This window comes from Morone saxatilis, unplaced genomic scaffold, assembly GCF_004916995.1.
Source record: "Morone saxatilis isolate NCDOM2014 unplaced genomic scaffold, NCSU_SB_2.0 Contig2, whole genome shotgun sequence".
Taxonomy (NCBI): Eukaryota; Metazoa; Chordata; class Actinopteri; family Moronidae; genus Morone; species Morone saxatilis.
In genome coordinates this window covers 6,268,597-6,285,131 of record NW_023339762.1, presented here as the reverse complement: position 1 = coordinate 6,285,131, position 16,535 = coordinate 6,268,597, and the positions used below count along the sequence as shown (strand labels likewise).

Below are 16,535 nucleotides of genomic sequence, written 5' to 3'. Positions count from 1 at the left end.
TGTGTGTGTGTGTGTGTGATGACATCATTTCTTCATCTTCTTCTGTCGGTCCAAAAACTTTTGTCTTCTTTCTATTGGAATCTCATCCAGACTTATACCATGGTTACTGGCCCTGAGAGTGAGACAGGTTACAGAGATAGAGAGAGACAGGTTAGAGAGACAGTTTAGAAAGAGAGAGACAGGTTAGAGAGAGAGACAAGTTATGGAGACAGAGGTTAGAGAGAGAGTTATGAAAAAGATGTAAAATATTCAAAGAAACAGGGTTAGAGCAATCAATCTCGTTTCACTTACAATTCTTATCATATTCATGATGTGTTGTAAATGTATATGTGTGTCTGTGTGTGTATTGTAAGTGTGTGTTCTTACCCCCCAGTGAGGTCTGGAGGAACAGGAAGAGGTTTATCAAAATCATCTCGACCCATCAGCCAGTACGTGTCCACCGTACCTTTCACCTTCAAAAACGTTTGATCACATTTCAGTTCTGGATCTGATCGGTTTAACTGTGTTGTAGCAGTTTCATAAAGTCCAACACATATAAGTGGCCTCTAAATTAAAAATGGCCGACGTCCTATTGGATTAGGGGTAAGGCTTAGGGTGGTTAGGGTCAAACAGTATAGAACTATCAGTGTACCTGGGCCTTTCTGGTGTCTATGTGGTATCCCAGTTTGAGACTGGTCAGGACCTTCACTGTACTCAGACTGATGTGGATCCTGTAGGCTGGAGACCACAAACACAAAATGATTATTGAATATCAGTCATTGATCTTGACTCATTATTCAAACACCAACAGAAATATTTATGTCAGATTATACAGTTCCAGTCATTTTCTACAGAATCACTGATTGTAACATACGCAGTCCGCTGGCTTCCATGTGAGAGGCTGTGGTCACTGTGTCTCCAAACAGACAGTACCTGGGCATCGTGAGACCGACCACACCTGCTACCACTGGCCCTAAAGACAGACAGACAGATAGACAGGTTTAGTCATCAACTTTGAGAACTGGGTTAGCCCTAACCCTAAACTGTCAGGAACTTTTCACAGTTAATAAATCACAACTTTACAGATGAAGGACGAGTCTGAATGAATGACAGCACAAAGTCAGTGTTTATTATTGGTAGTCTGGCCGATGACTGGCTGATATTTAGCTGATGTTGAACTAATAACTGATGAAATTTCTACTTAGTTTTCTTACTCACTTTTCAGGGAGCGTTGCTTAAAATCAAAGTATTAAAAACTGTTTGAGTGTACCAGAGTGCAGTCCGATGCGTATTTTGACTTTAATCTCAGGCATGTGTTTGATCTTAAAAGCTCCTATTGAGTGCAGGATGTCCAGAGACATGTTGGCCACTTCAGCTGCATGTCGATTCCCATTTCTGTTGGGAATACCTGAAGCCACCATATAGGCGTCTCCAATAGTTTCCACCTGCAAACAAAACACACAAAACACATTTATTTTTTTTTATTTTTTTCCGGCTTTTTATGCCTTTATTTGATTCTCTGTAAGCTATTGCTGCTTGCTGCACTGTAAGCCCTACCACCACCCCAGCATCCACCTGTAGGCTCCAGCTAGGGGTTTAAGGTATTTGCTCATCACTTCCCAATATCTCTATGTAAACATATCTGCGGGGATGAGGTAGGAGCCTAGACGCCAAAATCTAAATATGCTATACTGCTGTGATAAACCTTTTTAAACGTGAGTTGTCTGAAATATGCTTACTTGAATTGAGAGAGCAAAAGAGACTGCGAGAGAGACAGAAAAGACTCAAATATTTTACAAGCATATGACCTAAAATGTAAAAATATATGCCATAAAACGTCTAATAGTAGCCCAGGCATTTTTTTGCGGAAATCACTGAACTCACGCGTCACACACACTGCCACCCACCACAACAACTACACTCTCAATCTGTGGGGAACACAAGCTTCTAAAATCCTCCTGCCCACCCCTTCCCCTTTGTTTGTTTGTCTGTCTGTCTGATACCCGTCCGTACATGCACATGCCATAACAGGACATTCCAAAGAAAACACACAAATATAAACACACTGTATGGAGCACTGTGGTGCATAATGCTACCACATGGCAGCTAAACATAACGAGAACCATCAAAGGAAATTTGATCCCACACCTCGTTTTTTTTTTCTCCGCTGTTCAAGTCAAGTCTAAAGTGTTTTTATTTGGCCTACATCGATAGGGGTGTCACAGTGCATACTGTGTTGAAAATCCTATAAACATTTTGACCTGAAACACATCTGTGGCCCCCACCTCACCTGTCCACCATATTGGGATCAGCATTTCTGGATAGCAGAAGCTCCACACAGCGGGCAATTTTGTCTTCACTTGTAGAAGCTGAGAAGCAGGCCATGAGCACCGTCCAGTGATCTGTGGACAAGAACACATTAGTGTGAACGTTTTCTTTTTAAATGCATAAAAAGCTGACATGCCAGCGCTATTTCAAAAGGCTATGAAGAGTTTTAGATAGAAAAAAATGACTATGAATAATAAAAGATAAGTGCCCGTTTTACTGCTTTTTGGTTTTTTTGCACAAAATCCACCTTTATGTGGAAAATATATCTATATCACCAACTAGACCTGGCAGTCTAGTGATTGTAAAGAGGGCCGCTCTTTTTTGTAGCTGATCCAGAGGAAGCTTTATGACGAGTCAGACAATGTAGGGTTAAAGGAGGACATTTTTTGTTTAAAATTAGCCTGTAGTGTAGAACTTTAATTAACCAATTTCTGAGGGCTCCATCAGTCTTACTGTGGCCAAAATGCTTCATGGATTAAAATCCGAAGTAGCATGCCCATTACTGAAGTGTTTCTTTTGGTCAGTTAGAAGCAGTTGCATGATGTTACACAAATATAGTTCCTGGTTTCTTTACAATGATGTACAAAAATGTAATGATGCAACCACAAAACTGCCAGCTACTGTACGTATAAACTTAACATGTTAATGTCTTAACAGACGACTGTTCGCCCGTAACTCACTGTCCAATCTCTTGTTTGTTTTTTGGAGAATGGTGCAGTTCAATTACTGCAGTTACCTCATGGAAACAAATAAAAAGCATGAAATCCTCATTATTGGTAATCGTAAGTTCGTTATTCAGCTTGACAAATTAAGAGGAAAGCAGAGTACTGTTTTTTTCATTCCAATGAAGTAATACATCATGCTGTAATAAAGAAAAGAATCAAATCTGAACGATAACCCGGTGACAGAGATGGATAGCCGATTATCTGGCATCAGGAAGTGTGGCAGCCTTTATGGGACTGAGTGACTTCAGAGGAATTGTCTCCTTATCTCATCCTGATAAGACCCGTCTGAGACCCATGGCAATGCTCTCAATTCCTGTTTTGTTCCGCCAAAGCCTGAGTCCTCAACCTGTGTATCACAGTATGTATCTAAGTGTGTATTGGTGTGTGTGCATGCATACCTGGGCCTCTACATCTGTATGTGGGTTCCTGTGACTTTGTGGCTACGCATGTTTGGCTCTATATCTGTGTGCAAGTGTGTGTGTTTATATTATGTGTGCGTGGGTGTAAACCAGACAGCCTGGTTTGCGTCTAGAGAGGACTGGAGTAAATAAATTCGAGGCCTGAGAATTGGTGAGAGGGTATGATAGCAGCATGGTGACCGTTATCAATCACTCATGCATTCCTCCGTTCAGCCGCTTTCACAAACGCCATCAGGACGTGACCACACGTCATCCTTCTGTTTAATTGTTTCCTTCACCTGCCTCAAGCATCAGATGCCGAGACCATGTGAATTCAGTCACACACACAGTTTAACTCGACATTCTGGACCGAGAATTAATTGACATCAGATATCAACAGCATGACTAGTGCTGTGGTTCCACAGGTCTGGGGACGTCCCGGAGCTACAGGATTACAGGTTTCTGATGATCCCCAGGAAAATTTACAATGCACAATAATCTATTGTAACTGCAGCAGCAACAGTGACAGGAATGTAGAAAAAAAGACATTACTGATCAGAAGTTTACATTCACCACTGTTACCTAAAATCGTACTTATTATTCATGGTAAGTCTTTTCCTGAATGCACTCACACAGGCAGCAAATGTCTCACTGTGTGTCTATTGTTGTTGTGGCTCTATTGTGACTGCTGCATAATACAGGAATTTTGAGGAAGTATACAATTATTACCAATATTTCAGCACCAAGTCTAATGCCCTAATGCCATAGGAAGAAGAACACCCTCCAACATGGAAGAACAACATGTTGAACATGGCAACAATTGCAGCTGCAGCAACAGGTCTGACTTTCAGATCAGAATATTGTCCGAGTTTGCCCCTTCACACATGTAGTACACAACAGGAGATTGCTCGTATCAGATGTGTTATCACATGTTGGAACTACTCAGTTTAGGTTTAGGCAAGTGGGTCACACCTGCAGAGCGTGCAGGAGGAGGAGGAGGACTCATTTGTAATGACGACTGTTTTTGCATCGATATCAATACAAACCAAGTCTCAAAATGACCACAAACCACAAAACTATAACTGTGACAGACATGGAGGGCAGTGAGATTCCAGTGTGCCTGCTCAGCAGGACAGATACTTCATAGTGCTTCATAGTGCTCTGGGATTTTATAAATTAACTATGAGCAGGACACACAAACTGTGAGAAAATCTGATATTTCCACTTTACAGATGGAGAAAAATGGCGTGAGGTATGACTCATGTAGGCTGAAAACGAAATGATCAACTAAAGAGTGGAAAATCTCATTATCTCAAAAGTATCATGACATTCCTGCATCTTGCATCATTTTCATGATTCCATTGTAAATAGAGAGGAACACAGCAGGAAGTGACTACAGCTACAATCTAAAAAACGAGGCAGATAGAAGCTAGACTCAAAAAGACAAAAAGTTACTGCAGCCGGGGATGATTGCTGTCATTATCCATTTATCTGTTGATTATTTTATTAAATAACTGATAACTTACTTGGTCTATAAAATGCCCATCACACTAACTGCAGGAACATTAGGTGACCATATATACTCATCAATAAGTTAATGCATTTGCACAAAGTTCAACAATCTCCTTATCCTCCTCTTTTATGAAATTAATTACATAACTTCTCCAGATATTGCTCCATTCATCTTCAGAAATAGACTACCAGCCATTCAATCTCTTGTTGTCACTGCAGATTTAGAAATCAGAATGAGCTTCAATCCCAATATTACCAACATTAAATGTAGGGCTGCACAATATGGTAAAAACATCATATTGCGATTATGTTGATTGCAATATTATACGCAATTAGCATGGGAATTATCATTCTGCATCAAGTATTTAATTTATATTGAAAAAACTATTAAGGTTAATGTTACATTTTTGGGGGTCTGTATCAAACAAACATGTAAATCTTCTTAAATCTGGAGAATAAGATCCCGGACATCTCTGCAGCACTACAGTACTTCATTATAGTGCTGTTTTGTCAAACATTTTATCTATTCAAAAATTTGTGCGATTTGTATATTACACTTGGCTGTATTGCTATTTTAATAATATTTCAATTAGGTGTGTAGCCCTAATTAAAATCTGCCAAAAATTCAAAGGGCAGAATTACAGGTCCCTGACAATATTCCTTTGCCCGTAGACTGATCATTAAGTGTGATTCAGTGGGAGAAGGCCACAAAATCAAACTAAAGACCCATTCCTATTCTGACTGTAGAGTCTGTCTGAGTAGAGTTGTCATTCAACAACCATTTTCCCTTCTACAGATAAGACTTAACGGATTACTGAACTAACGACAAAACGTTTAATGTTTCTGGGGATCTGTGACTGCATTTTTCCAACAGAATTTGTGGTTTTATGTGTATAAAACTGTAAAAAATTCTTAACACGGAAGAGTTCTTCCCCCATGCATATTTTACCCAGACTGACCTCGATCCAACAGATGCCTTCAATTTCTCTTGCTTTGGGATGAGGGTGCAGTGTGCATGAACTAAAAACAACTAAAAGGATCAGAGGTGTGTTTCTGCAAGAGTTCCTCTTTGGCGTCATCACCATTAAGTAATGTCAGATGAAGCGTATTGGTGCAGAGGCCTGATTGGTCCACTGGTCTTTGGCTGTAGCAGGTGAGGAAATTGAAAAAAGGTGCCACAGGGAAGGATAGCTCGACACCAACACAACAGGGACTGTCAAGAGGATTAAGTATGCCTGTTTGATATCCAAGGCTGGAGGGCAGCTATGTAATGGTGTTGCCTAATCAAACTATCTGCCCTAGTTTTGTTTTCTGAAAGGTGGTGGGTGAGTGACGACAGAGCGATCAGTGGAGAATATACTTATTCCTAAACATCAATCAAAAATCGAATTATTATTATTTTGAGTGATTTCTGTTTTTATCTTTGGTTTTGAAGGACCTGGAAGAAGAATGTAGTTTGTGTCCACAGCTTTTAAACTTTGGAAGGATGCTGACTACAATGATCAAACAAAAATAGACAATATGTCCATATATACAAAAAAAAGGTACATCAAGAGTAAGAGTACAAAACAAATACATTAAAAGAAAGAAAAAGAAAAAGAAATTAAAGCTTCAAGCTATGATGATCAGGCCCTCGTAGTCCGCACGTGATTGCAATACATGGCTCACTTCTTGTTTCCAATAGGTGGCACTGGGACTTAATATTGGCATGTAGAGGTGTTCAAACCTTATCAAACACATTATGTCTGGGGTCAGTTGGACAATGTACAGTCAGGTTATAACAACTTCCTGTTTCATGGCAGTACATCAAAATTCAACGCCATGCACGGAAATGCTGTTCAACAAAAAGCAACAGCCTTCACAATACAGCCTTACCAAAGTCTTAAAGCTTTCCTGGCCAGATCTAAATTGGATCTGGTCAACCATCAGCCCATCAAAGAATAAAAAGGAAATCATTAACTTCACGAGGCCAATAGGTGGCACTATGACTATGACTGAATTATTTGCTCACTCACTCGGGACACTGAAGTAAGGGAGGCTGTAAAAAGGAAGCTTAGTGAGAATGATGTCTGGTTAGACAAGACAACCCCCCCTCAAACACGGTGATCCTTATTGGTCTGACCTTTGTTGAAGTTGGCACTGGCCCCTCTGTCCAACAGCAGTTTGGCCAAGTCGTAATTAGCCACACTGACAGCACACATCAGCGGAGTCCATTGAAAGCCAAGCCTGGTCTCCACGTCCATGCCTGTCCAAAGGGATCAAATTAGGTGAAGCAATGAAATGGTTACATAAAAAGCGATCTGAAAAGCAAATGTGTGCCTAATGCCCTCCAGCACACACATACATGCTGTTTTCCTTGCTCAAAATTGATTCCACTGAATTTCTGGCAAAACTGTTTACGTTGGGGTGACAAGTCACCATAATTCCATTCAATTCAATTTTATTTGTATAGCGCCAATTCATAACAGAAGTTATCAGGACACTTTTCAAATAGAGCAGGTCTAGACCGAACTCCTTATGACATTTACAGAGACCCAAACTACCACCCATGAGCAAGCCTTGGCGACAGGGGCAAGGAAAAACACACAGTCAAGAAATGAATGCTAAAGTGTCACACAGAAAGTGAAGAGAGTACTTGCCATTGTCCAACAGCTGTTCAACAGTGTCAATGTCCCCTTTACTAATGGCTCTTTTCAACACCGACACATTGTCTTCTGCATGTAATACAACAGCATCAGGATCCTGTGACAACAAAGCACAAAAAACTAATAATAAATACTAAATACTAAAAGTCAAAAAGACATGGAAATGGTGCCAAGTGAATGTGTGAGGCTACAACGAATTAACTTCTTTTAAAAATTCTAATTTTAATACTACAAACAAATGCTACACAGAAAATACTATACTAATCTAAATACTGTCAATTAATTAATTAATAATTATAACAATAATCATAATAATAATAGTAAGTAATTCATTTAGGAGCGCAAGAAACAATCATGTTTAGTATTGATTAATCTGCTGATTATTTTCTTGATAAACTGTTTCATAATATACATTATAAAATGTTCATAAAATAGTGAAGGTGACCTCTTTTTGTCCAATTAACACATTTCCAGAACCTGAAGAAATCAGAATGAGAAACTATGTTGGGAGTTTATTTTATGATTGTTAAGCTAACGCAGCTCCTAATACATTAATTGAGCACTTGATGGAGCTAAGTGGACTATTTAATACAGATGTATAATATATATATAAGTATAATATTGATGTAACGCATTTAAAAGCATCTAAAAGCATTTAGCTAACGCTAGAGAGCTACTTCTTGTTGCTTGGAAACAGCGAGTGAAGCTCGTGACGGGTGAAAGAGCGGCAGAGTGACGTAGAGTTTACTCTTCTCACCACAATGACGTAACGTTAGGTTACCTGTATAAAGTGAACAACCAGGTGACCACAGGGAGTCTGTGGCAGTCTATGCGCTCTCTATTTTAACACAAAACAAGCAATAAAGCGGACTGTTAGCTCGCTACCTCCAATATAAACTACAGCTACCTTAGTTAGGTTGACCTGTGTTTGCTGCTGTTGTTGCTAAGTTAGCTAACGCTGTCCTTCAGTTCTAGTAGCATAAACGAGTTTGAGAAAAGATGGACGTTTTCTTCAGCAACCTTAATGCAAGGAGACTTTTTATCCAGGTTCCCTATATCCCAGTCGTCACTGCTGGCGTCGCTTTCATCTCCAGCTGGGAAAGCATAATCCACGGAGCTGCCCATCATTCAGGTTAGCCGCTAGCTAGTCGACACCCCGCCACTCCCGTACAGAGGTGGTTCAATATGCACTTCACTGCACTGCGGCCCGTGGGGGGGCGGAGTTTGACCTCCAGTCGGGCCAATGTTGATGGGTCTGCTTTGTTTTTTCCACTCGTAAAATATCACATTTTACACGCTGGTAGGTTAGTGGAGCTCTCTATGTTATGCATTTTAATATCTTCTAATAAAACATTTAAAAATGCGCCACTATGGGATTGGTTTTCTCTATGCTGATTGAAAACATTACCTGTGTCAGGTGTTTTTAAAGCTCCTGCACACCTACAGTCCAGGTATTTTCACCTATGTGATTTATCATTCATATTAATAAATGGAGACACACTTTTAACTCCCAACATACTGAACATAGCCCCACCCAACTGAGCATGCCTCTAATCCTTTAGAACAAGTAAAAACAGCTGTGAGGATGTGCAGGGCCTTCTAAGTATTTTATACTTGTCATGCTATCATTATATAGCAAGTATCTAATGTAAGTGATCAGTTAATTTTCTCAATCATTTAGTCATGTTCTTATGGAATGTAAAAATAGAGGGAACTTGGACGCCATCATTATCTTATCCATGTATGTGTGTGACTGACAGTCCCCTGAGATGTCATACGTTGGGATAAAATCTTATCTGACTGCAAAGACAGTAAATGTCCAGCAGAGGTCACTCTTTCCTATAAGCAAATAACCTTCCTGTCCCTAAGCAATGACTCAAAAGTTCAGCAAAATTGCAAGGAGTCAAAAAATCTAACTTAATTCTCCTGAAGCCTCAATTTATTCAGTCTCTCAGTGACTCAGCTGCTGGTTAGTTTTTGGGAGATTATACTATATATATCCCATTCAGTATAAGATCAGGGATTTATTGTTCCCTTTTCCTTTATTGTCTCAGTTAAATATTCTGTATATATATTTTTTTTACAGGCAATGTTCAAGTTTTATTTAAGCACATTTTGTGGGTTGCTTTTGTAACACAAACAAATATCCGTTCTCCTTTAGAGCCAGAGCCTCCCTTCTACTTATCTACTTATTTAACTTTTTTTTGCTGCTTTCAAATGTAATAAATTGGACTTACATATTCAATATTGTGATTCACGCTTGCCCTACAGACCAGATAACCAGTATGTATCTTGTTTTGAATTGAGGATTGCTCCCCTAGGTCTTTCCTATATCTAGAGTACACAAGTGTGTGCATTCTTTGTGTGTGATACAGTTGCAGTTTGAGCAAGTTCAATGCTACACAGTTTACCAGTGTCACTGTGCAGAGTTTGATCATTTGTCCACCTCCAAGCTGAAATGAAACCTGCACTCTTGGCCACTGTTGTTTATGTTACTTTAACTTAAAATAAATACTTATGTAGATCTTCTCCCATTATACCATCTTTATTCATCAAACAAAAACCTGATAGGATTATTACATTGGCTTTTTGCAGTGCATTCGTATTACTTGTTCAATTGGGTAGCTGGGTAGTGGGTAGGGAATTAATCCTGACATTACAGCCAGATGGCTGCCCTGCTGCTTCACTCAAACAGATAGTTATGGGGACCAATTGAGCATTTCTTCCAGCAGAGAGTAAGTAACTGAAGCGCTGACAGTGAAGAAGCTTATTACTGCATCTTCACATTTTATCTCTGTTCCCGTGTGGAATGTCTAGAGGTTTTGATCCTCCCTCTCCTGAAACTGTACGTAACCTGAAACTGATAATAATAATGAAAACAGTTTCAAGTTCTTTTAGATGTCCCAGACTGTTTCTAAAATTTTGTGAATCATAGTGAAGCAGCTGACCGGAGTGAAATAAGCAACAGCTTCTGGGATGAGTTTCTACTATAAAGCTTTAAGGCTCTGTTATGTTTATCTGGTCATTTCTACTGACATAGAACATAGAGGACAATTCCTACACACTGTATGAGAGACATTAAGACACATGGGTGAGTGTTGTTTCATTTGACTGTCATCCACATGATCATATGTTTCCCCATATAAAATATTTTCTGTTTATTTGGGAGGGGCAAGAGGCTTTTACAATTAAGTTGATTAAGGTTTTTCATAGCTCCATCAGCACCACCTCCCAGTCTGGAAAATGTTTCAATTTTCTTTTAAATATCTGATTTGGGAACTACACCAAGGGCTTGTGAAGTTATCTTGTGAACATTTTAGTAATCATTCTTTAGAAATATTTCTTAGCACATTTTATATACATACTTTCAAATAACTTTACATAAATACTCCAGGGAGTTCAAATCAAAGACAATCCTACAAAAGAGAGGCTGTTAATGAAACTGAATTTGCTCTGATTGAAATAAAAAAAAAAAATGCCACAACTCCCTCAGGCCACGCACAGGGAGACAGGAGTTGTATATGGATCAATATGTGACTGCGAAAGTGGCCTCTGGCTTTACTTCTTCTACTTGTTGCCACAATATGCAACCTGAGTCTGGTCGGCGTGGAAATGACGTATGGAGACACGTTTTGGCGAGCTCATAAAGGATGGACTGTCCTCTCCCTGTTGCACTGAAGGAGAGACAAGACAACGGGAGCGGAAAGAGCGAGCGGGGCCAGAGAAGACCAGAGGATAGAGATACCGGTCTCGATTTGGGGGAGGAAGATAACTTGAGAGTGACATCATATCTACCGGAGGCACAAAGTGGAGGATAAAACAGGAGCACCCTGTGTGTGTGGGGACGGAGCCACTCAGGGGACACACAGATGTGAGCGACGCGCACGAAAAACGATTCAGGTGCAGAGAACCCAAACTGGCGGCGCAGTTATAGGATGCAGAAGTCACCAGTGGAAGATGCAAACTTCTTTTCCAAATATTTCTTCTGGTAAGACATGTTTCATCTACATCCTTTTTATCTTTGGGCACTCGTGCACTTGACTCGCATGTGGGAAACTCGTCACCAATCATCAGCTAGCTGGTAATTATTAGGCATGTTTGGAGCTTCCGAAATAACACTGATTAAGTTTTGTGAGGCAATAAAAGGCCACATAAAACCTTAGAAACAAGTGTGGTGGAGATCACAACAATATATTTAACTCAAAGTGTCAGTGAGACGGTGGTTGTCGGCTTAAATTGCGTGCGTAAAATGCGCACCTGAAGCGAAATGTGCTCCGAAACCGATGAGGAACTTTTTCTGGAAAATTCTGTCAGGTGAGAGTGGAAGCTTTTGAGGTTTTGCAAAGAAAATTTGTTGAGTGTGGTCATTAAATAAAACATGATTATTAACGATATTAACTTTACAGTGGAGATTTAAAAGGCGATTATATGGTAACTTTACTATATATTTTTAATAATCTTTATGAATATTCTCCCCTAATATGTATAAATATAACTCTAACCCACTAATGAGAGGTCCCAAAGAAAGAAGCAGACCAAATAATCAGATGATGTAATTGTTACAGCCTTTCTTTAAATGGTTTAGTCACAGGGACTAGAAAACATCTGACTTTATGTCACTATCAAAGGTTCCAGACACTTAACACTGGCTCTAATGCCAAAGGCTTAACTTGTAACCACACAAAAACAAATGCATTCAATATAATCTTTAACATATCTTTACCTAATTATATCATGTATTTTATATGTGTTTAATATACGATATGCACACGGTGTCTTTCAGCTGGGGATAAAAAAGCAATGCATCCCAGTGCACTTTGAATACATACTGTACAAAAAATAGATTTTGTAGCCAATTTTTGTTGGACCGTATATATTAGCATATTCCCAAATACATACATTTGTTTGCCTAGTTTCAAACAGCTGATATCCAACAATAGTTAAATCTGTGGTTTCCGTGCAGGTGGGCCTCACCGCTGCTGAGGAAGGGCTTTACAAAGAAGTTGGAGCTGTCAGATGTGTATAAGGCTCCTTCCTTTGATCTGGCAGACAACCTCTCTGAAAGACTCGAAAGGTTTGTGCACTTCAAGTTTCTGTAACTCTTTTACGTCCCTGCACTCTGGATGGTAATTGACCTGCTGTAGACCAGGCTCATAAAGAGATTTAGATTATTGGAGAACAGATCAGAGGTAGTGTTCTCCCTGATTCACTGATTGTCACTTCTGCAGAGTGGGTTCCTCAGGTGTCATTCTGGTGTGGTAACTAGCATGATAGGGTTAAGAAGTCTTGTTTTCGATTAGATTTTAAGCAAGTTGTCTGGCATGCATAAGTTCCAACCATATTGGAATGCTGCATTATACCTAATTGATATGTAAATCAATTTGCCATTATGTGAAACGTAGATGATATAAAAGTGAAGAGTTTCATTTAAAATAGTAGTTTTTGTCATTTATACCCTAACCCCAAAGTTACTAGTACGGTGATCTGTTCTCTTTACAAGGGCAGAAAAATCCATCTAGACCCATATCAACACCTTTAAATAAGCATTTATGGGTCTGTTTATTGTTTGGTGTGGCACTTTTCACACTGAGTGCTTGCTGAACACAAACAAGGTGATGTCTTAGCATATCTTCTGCATTTTCAATGGAGTGTGCCACCAGCACTAATCTAAAACATCAACAGTAAACATCTGATTTTTGGCACCAGTCCATCAGAATCAAAGACCAAAGGCCTCTTTGGACAGCCTCCGTTTGCACCAGTTGTCAGTTAACCCCATTTATTTTGAAGCTGGTTGTAGGGAATTCTAGGAAATGCATGAAATCACTGACGGACCTGCATCTACAAATGATGAAAATACAGAAATTGTCTAGGTATGAAACTATTCACTGTATCAACTACAAAGCATCCACCTAGAAGTCTGCCTGCTCAATGTTTTTCATACGTGCCCTTTACATGTGTTTATAGTAGTCATTCTACCCTCAGACTAAGGTTAAAATATGGGCTGGCATTTAAACCGAGCTAGACATAAACCAAACGTGTGTGCCAAACAAACAACCAGGCAACAGATTATGGACAAGGTTAACTCTTTTCTCTGTACTTTCAATTTGTCTATCTGCCTCGGTTCATCTCTGTCTCTCTCTTCCTCTCCCTCACTCTTTTGTTAAATTGAATAAACCTTGCATTCACTTGACTTTTATTCTCTCTTTCTCCTCTCTGTGACTCTGTCACTTTTATACCCCTCTTTTCCCTGCCTCATTGAAATGGCAAATTTAAAATTCTAAATATTTAAAACTTTAAAACTCTGTTTCTGATATCTACAAATACTGTGTCTACTTTGTCTCTTTTTCTTTCTCGTCTTTTTCTTTGTCCATCATTACGTTGCTCTCTTTCATTTATTCCTTCCCTTCTTTCTCCTCTCCATCCTGTATTTTACTGAAGATTTTATAGTAAGCAAATGCCAAACCTTTGCCAAAATTTTATTTGCTAACCCAAAGATTAAATAGTCCTGTGTCTTCTTTCTTTTATTTGTATTTTTTACCTTGCCTAACAACCACAGCAGTGTTCCACATTGGCCTTGCCTCTTGGGTTACCCAGGGGCCCGCGTCACGCTGAATGGTGCCAGCAAGCCAGTTAATGTACATGGGTGTTAAAAAGTCGACCTTTAGAAAGGGCCCGATGCCCACAGGGTGATGAATGAGCAGTGGTGGGTGATTTTGCTTTCATTATTCTGATCAGGCAAACAGTGAAGGCTTCTGGGAATGTGAACTTTACCTTCCATTAAAGCATGCTGTGTACCTTCAGCCCCTTCATCACCCACTCAGTTCAATTGAATGAGCTTTTCTGGCATGGAAAGGATTTCATTATGCTCCAAAAGCTGATATTGTATACATCAAAACCCAGAAAGAAATATCAGTAAAGAAATATACAAAACATAAATGATAAAGTTAGCATTTAAAAAATACTGTGGTATTATTACAGTAAACAAATACTGTTTGCTTGCCTCTAACACTATAGTGTAGTGCTAGCAATTGTCGCGCATGCAGCAACCATATTTCCCATCAGTCTTGTTAATATCATCTACAAGCTCTAGAAGAAGAACTAGAAGAAGATACATTTGATGAAAGTATTTTTTCATCCTGTTTGCCATTCACCACCACCAGCAACCCTGAGAGCTCCACTTCTGTTTGTTTTAAAGGGGAAAAAGACTGCTTCCTGCTGTAAAGCAATTTTTTTTTAAATTTGACCTTGTGGTGATTTATAACATTTATATATTGGATGCACACTATTAAAAATTATAACAAATTCACTTTGAACTGAGTGATATTAATCTGAGATGGTGTCCATCCATTTGTGTTTACACTGTTCCAGGGTGTGGGCACCATGTGGACCCTGACCAGGTCATCAGTTTGTTAACTTTAAACCAATGGGCAATTTAGACTTTCCATACATCTATCAATTGTTGTTTAACTTCAGGATATCAATTGGGAAACACTTCAGTCTTTGTCCTCTTACTCTGTTTTTCATCACTTATTTATCACTTTCTTCCTTGATGGTGTCCCCTCCTTCCTTGTCCACTTCTTGTCCCATCACTCACCGTTGAACTGGTCAGCCAAATCACCCTGGTTATAAATGACCCTCAGAACAATGCAGCTACTTACTTTAGCTGTAACTGCTTGCCAGGGCAGTTGTGGGAAGTTAATCAACAACAGTGTTGTAACAAGGGCAACAAAACTTGAACCCACAATAGGCGATATCCAAGAAAAAAGCAAACCTTTGATGACCAACAGCATGAACATAAATGAATAAATACATTTCAGCTTCTTGTTTTGTCACTGAAGCACCTGCCAAAGTTAAGATAGGACTCTTAAAACTGGACAGCTGGTTTGTTGCCAAAACAGTAATGGACAAATAGAACAGCCACAGCCAAACCTTGCTGGCATTTGGCTGGTGGATGTTATTCTCCTATCCTGCCTGCACTGCTGTTAAACTGTGTTGTAACTATGTCCCTGTTGCAGAGAATGGGACAGAGAGGTGGTCTCAGCCAAGAACCAGCCCAGGCTGATGAGAGCGTTGGCCCGCTGCTTCATTGGCCCGTTCGCCTTCTTTGGTGTCCTCCTCTACCTCGGGGTGAGTCTGTCAGTCTCGCTTGAGGAAACGGACATGCTGTAACTCAACTTATGAAGTGTGGTGTTAAGTCTGTCATAATGGATCATACTTGTACCATTGAGTTGCCATGGTACAGTTGTGATTCTTATTTTCTGCTCATCAAACAACACAAAATACAGGTATGAATAAATATAGTATCAGGTCATGTCGACATTAGTTTTAAAACGACCAATCACACACTGTTTCCCTGCCAGCTCCACCTGTATGTGTCTGTAGGTGTTGGAGTGGTGAGGGCCTATAGAGCTACGATGGCCTGATGCACACAAACATCACAAGCATGTCGCACCATGGTGTCGCAAACCATCTCACTGTCCCGGACTTATAGGAAGGTGGTCGCGTCACTAGTACAGTTGTAGGTGGTTGTCAAGACAAAAAGAATGCCTGTTAGATGTTAAGAGGCTATGTGAGAAAACAGAAACGTTTTAGAGAACAAGAACAAAGAAGTTTGTGGTTGATTGAGGTTCTTAGATATTTAACACAATCTAAGTTATGTTACAGTTAAATGCTAAATTATGACATTGACACTGATGTCCTCTTATATTGGCCATCTTGGTTAGCTGGACATGTTCTGATCCAGATATGAATCCATACATTATGGCGTCCAAAAAAAGGTGTGACATTGGGTGTTATGTAACATTTTTTTGGAAATTATTTTTATATACTACAGCGCTGAATTATCAAAGATATAAATTGAAATTTCTAAATTATTGGAAAAATTAGGATTATTCACTCTAGCAGGGGTATGCATTAGTGAGCTAAACTTAGACTTAGACTTAGACTTC

The 16,535-nt window shown here is 39.5% G+C and overlaps 2 protein-coding genes across 2 annotated transcripts in view; one reads left to right on the top strand and one right to left on the bottom strand.

Annotated features, from left to right (window-relative positions):
• The window catches only part of asz1 (ankyrin repeat, SAM and basic leucine zipper domain containing 1), a 27,983-nt gene extending 19,224 nt beyond the window's left edge, over positions 1-8,759 (bottom strand). The window contains exons 1-4 of the mRNA XM_035665062.1: positions 8,608-8,759; positions 7,582-7,684; positions 7,065-7,187; positions 2,270-2,381 (exon numbers count right to left, since the gene is read on the bottom strand). Of these exons, the coding sequence (XP_035520955.1) occupies positions 2,270-2,381; positions 7,065-7,187; positions 7,582-7,684; positions 8,608-8,715 (446 nt within the window). The 5' untranslated portion in view covers positions 8,716-8,759. The remainder of the gene's footprint in view (positions 1-2,269; positions 2,382-7,064; positions 7,188-7,581; positions 7,685-8,607) is intronic.
• Positions 8,760-11,196: 2,437 nt separating this feature from the next.
• cftr (CF transmembrane conductance regulator) overlaps positions 11,197-16,535 on the top strand; it is a gene marked incomplete in the record, with an annotated part of 33,789 nt that continues 28,450 nt past the window's right edge. The window contains 3 exon segments of the mRNA XM_035665637.1: positions 11,197-11,575; positions 12,551-12,661; positions 15,603-15,714. Of these exon segments, the coding sequence (XP_035521530.1) occupies positions 11,523-11,575; positions 12,551-12,661; positions 15,603-15,714 (276 nt within the window).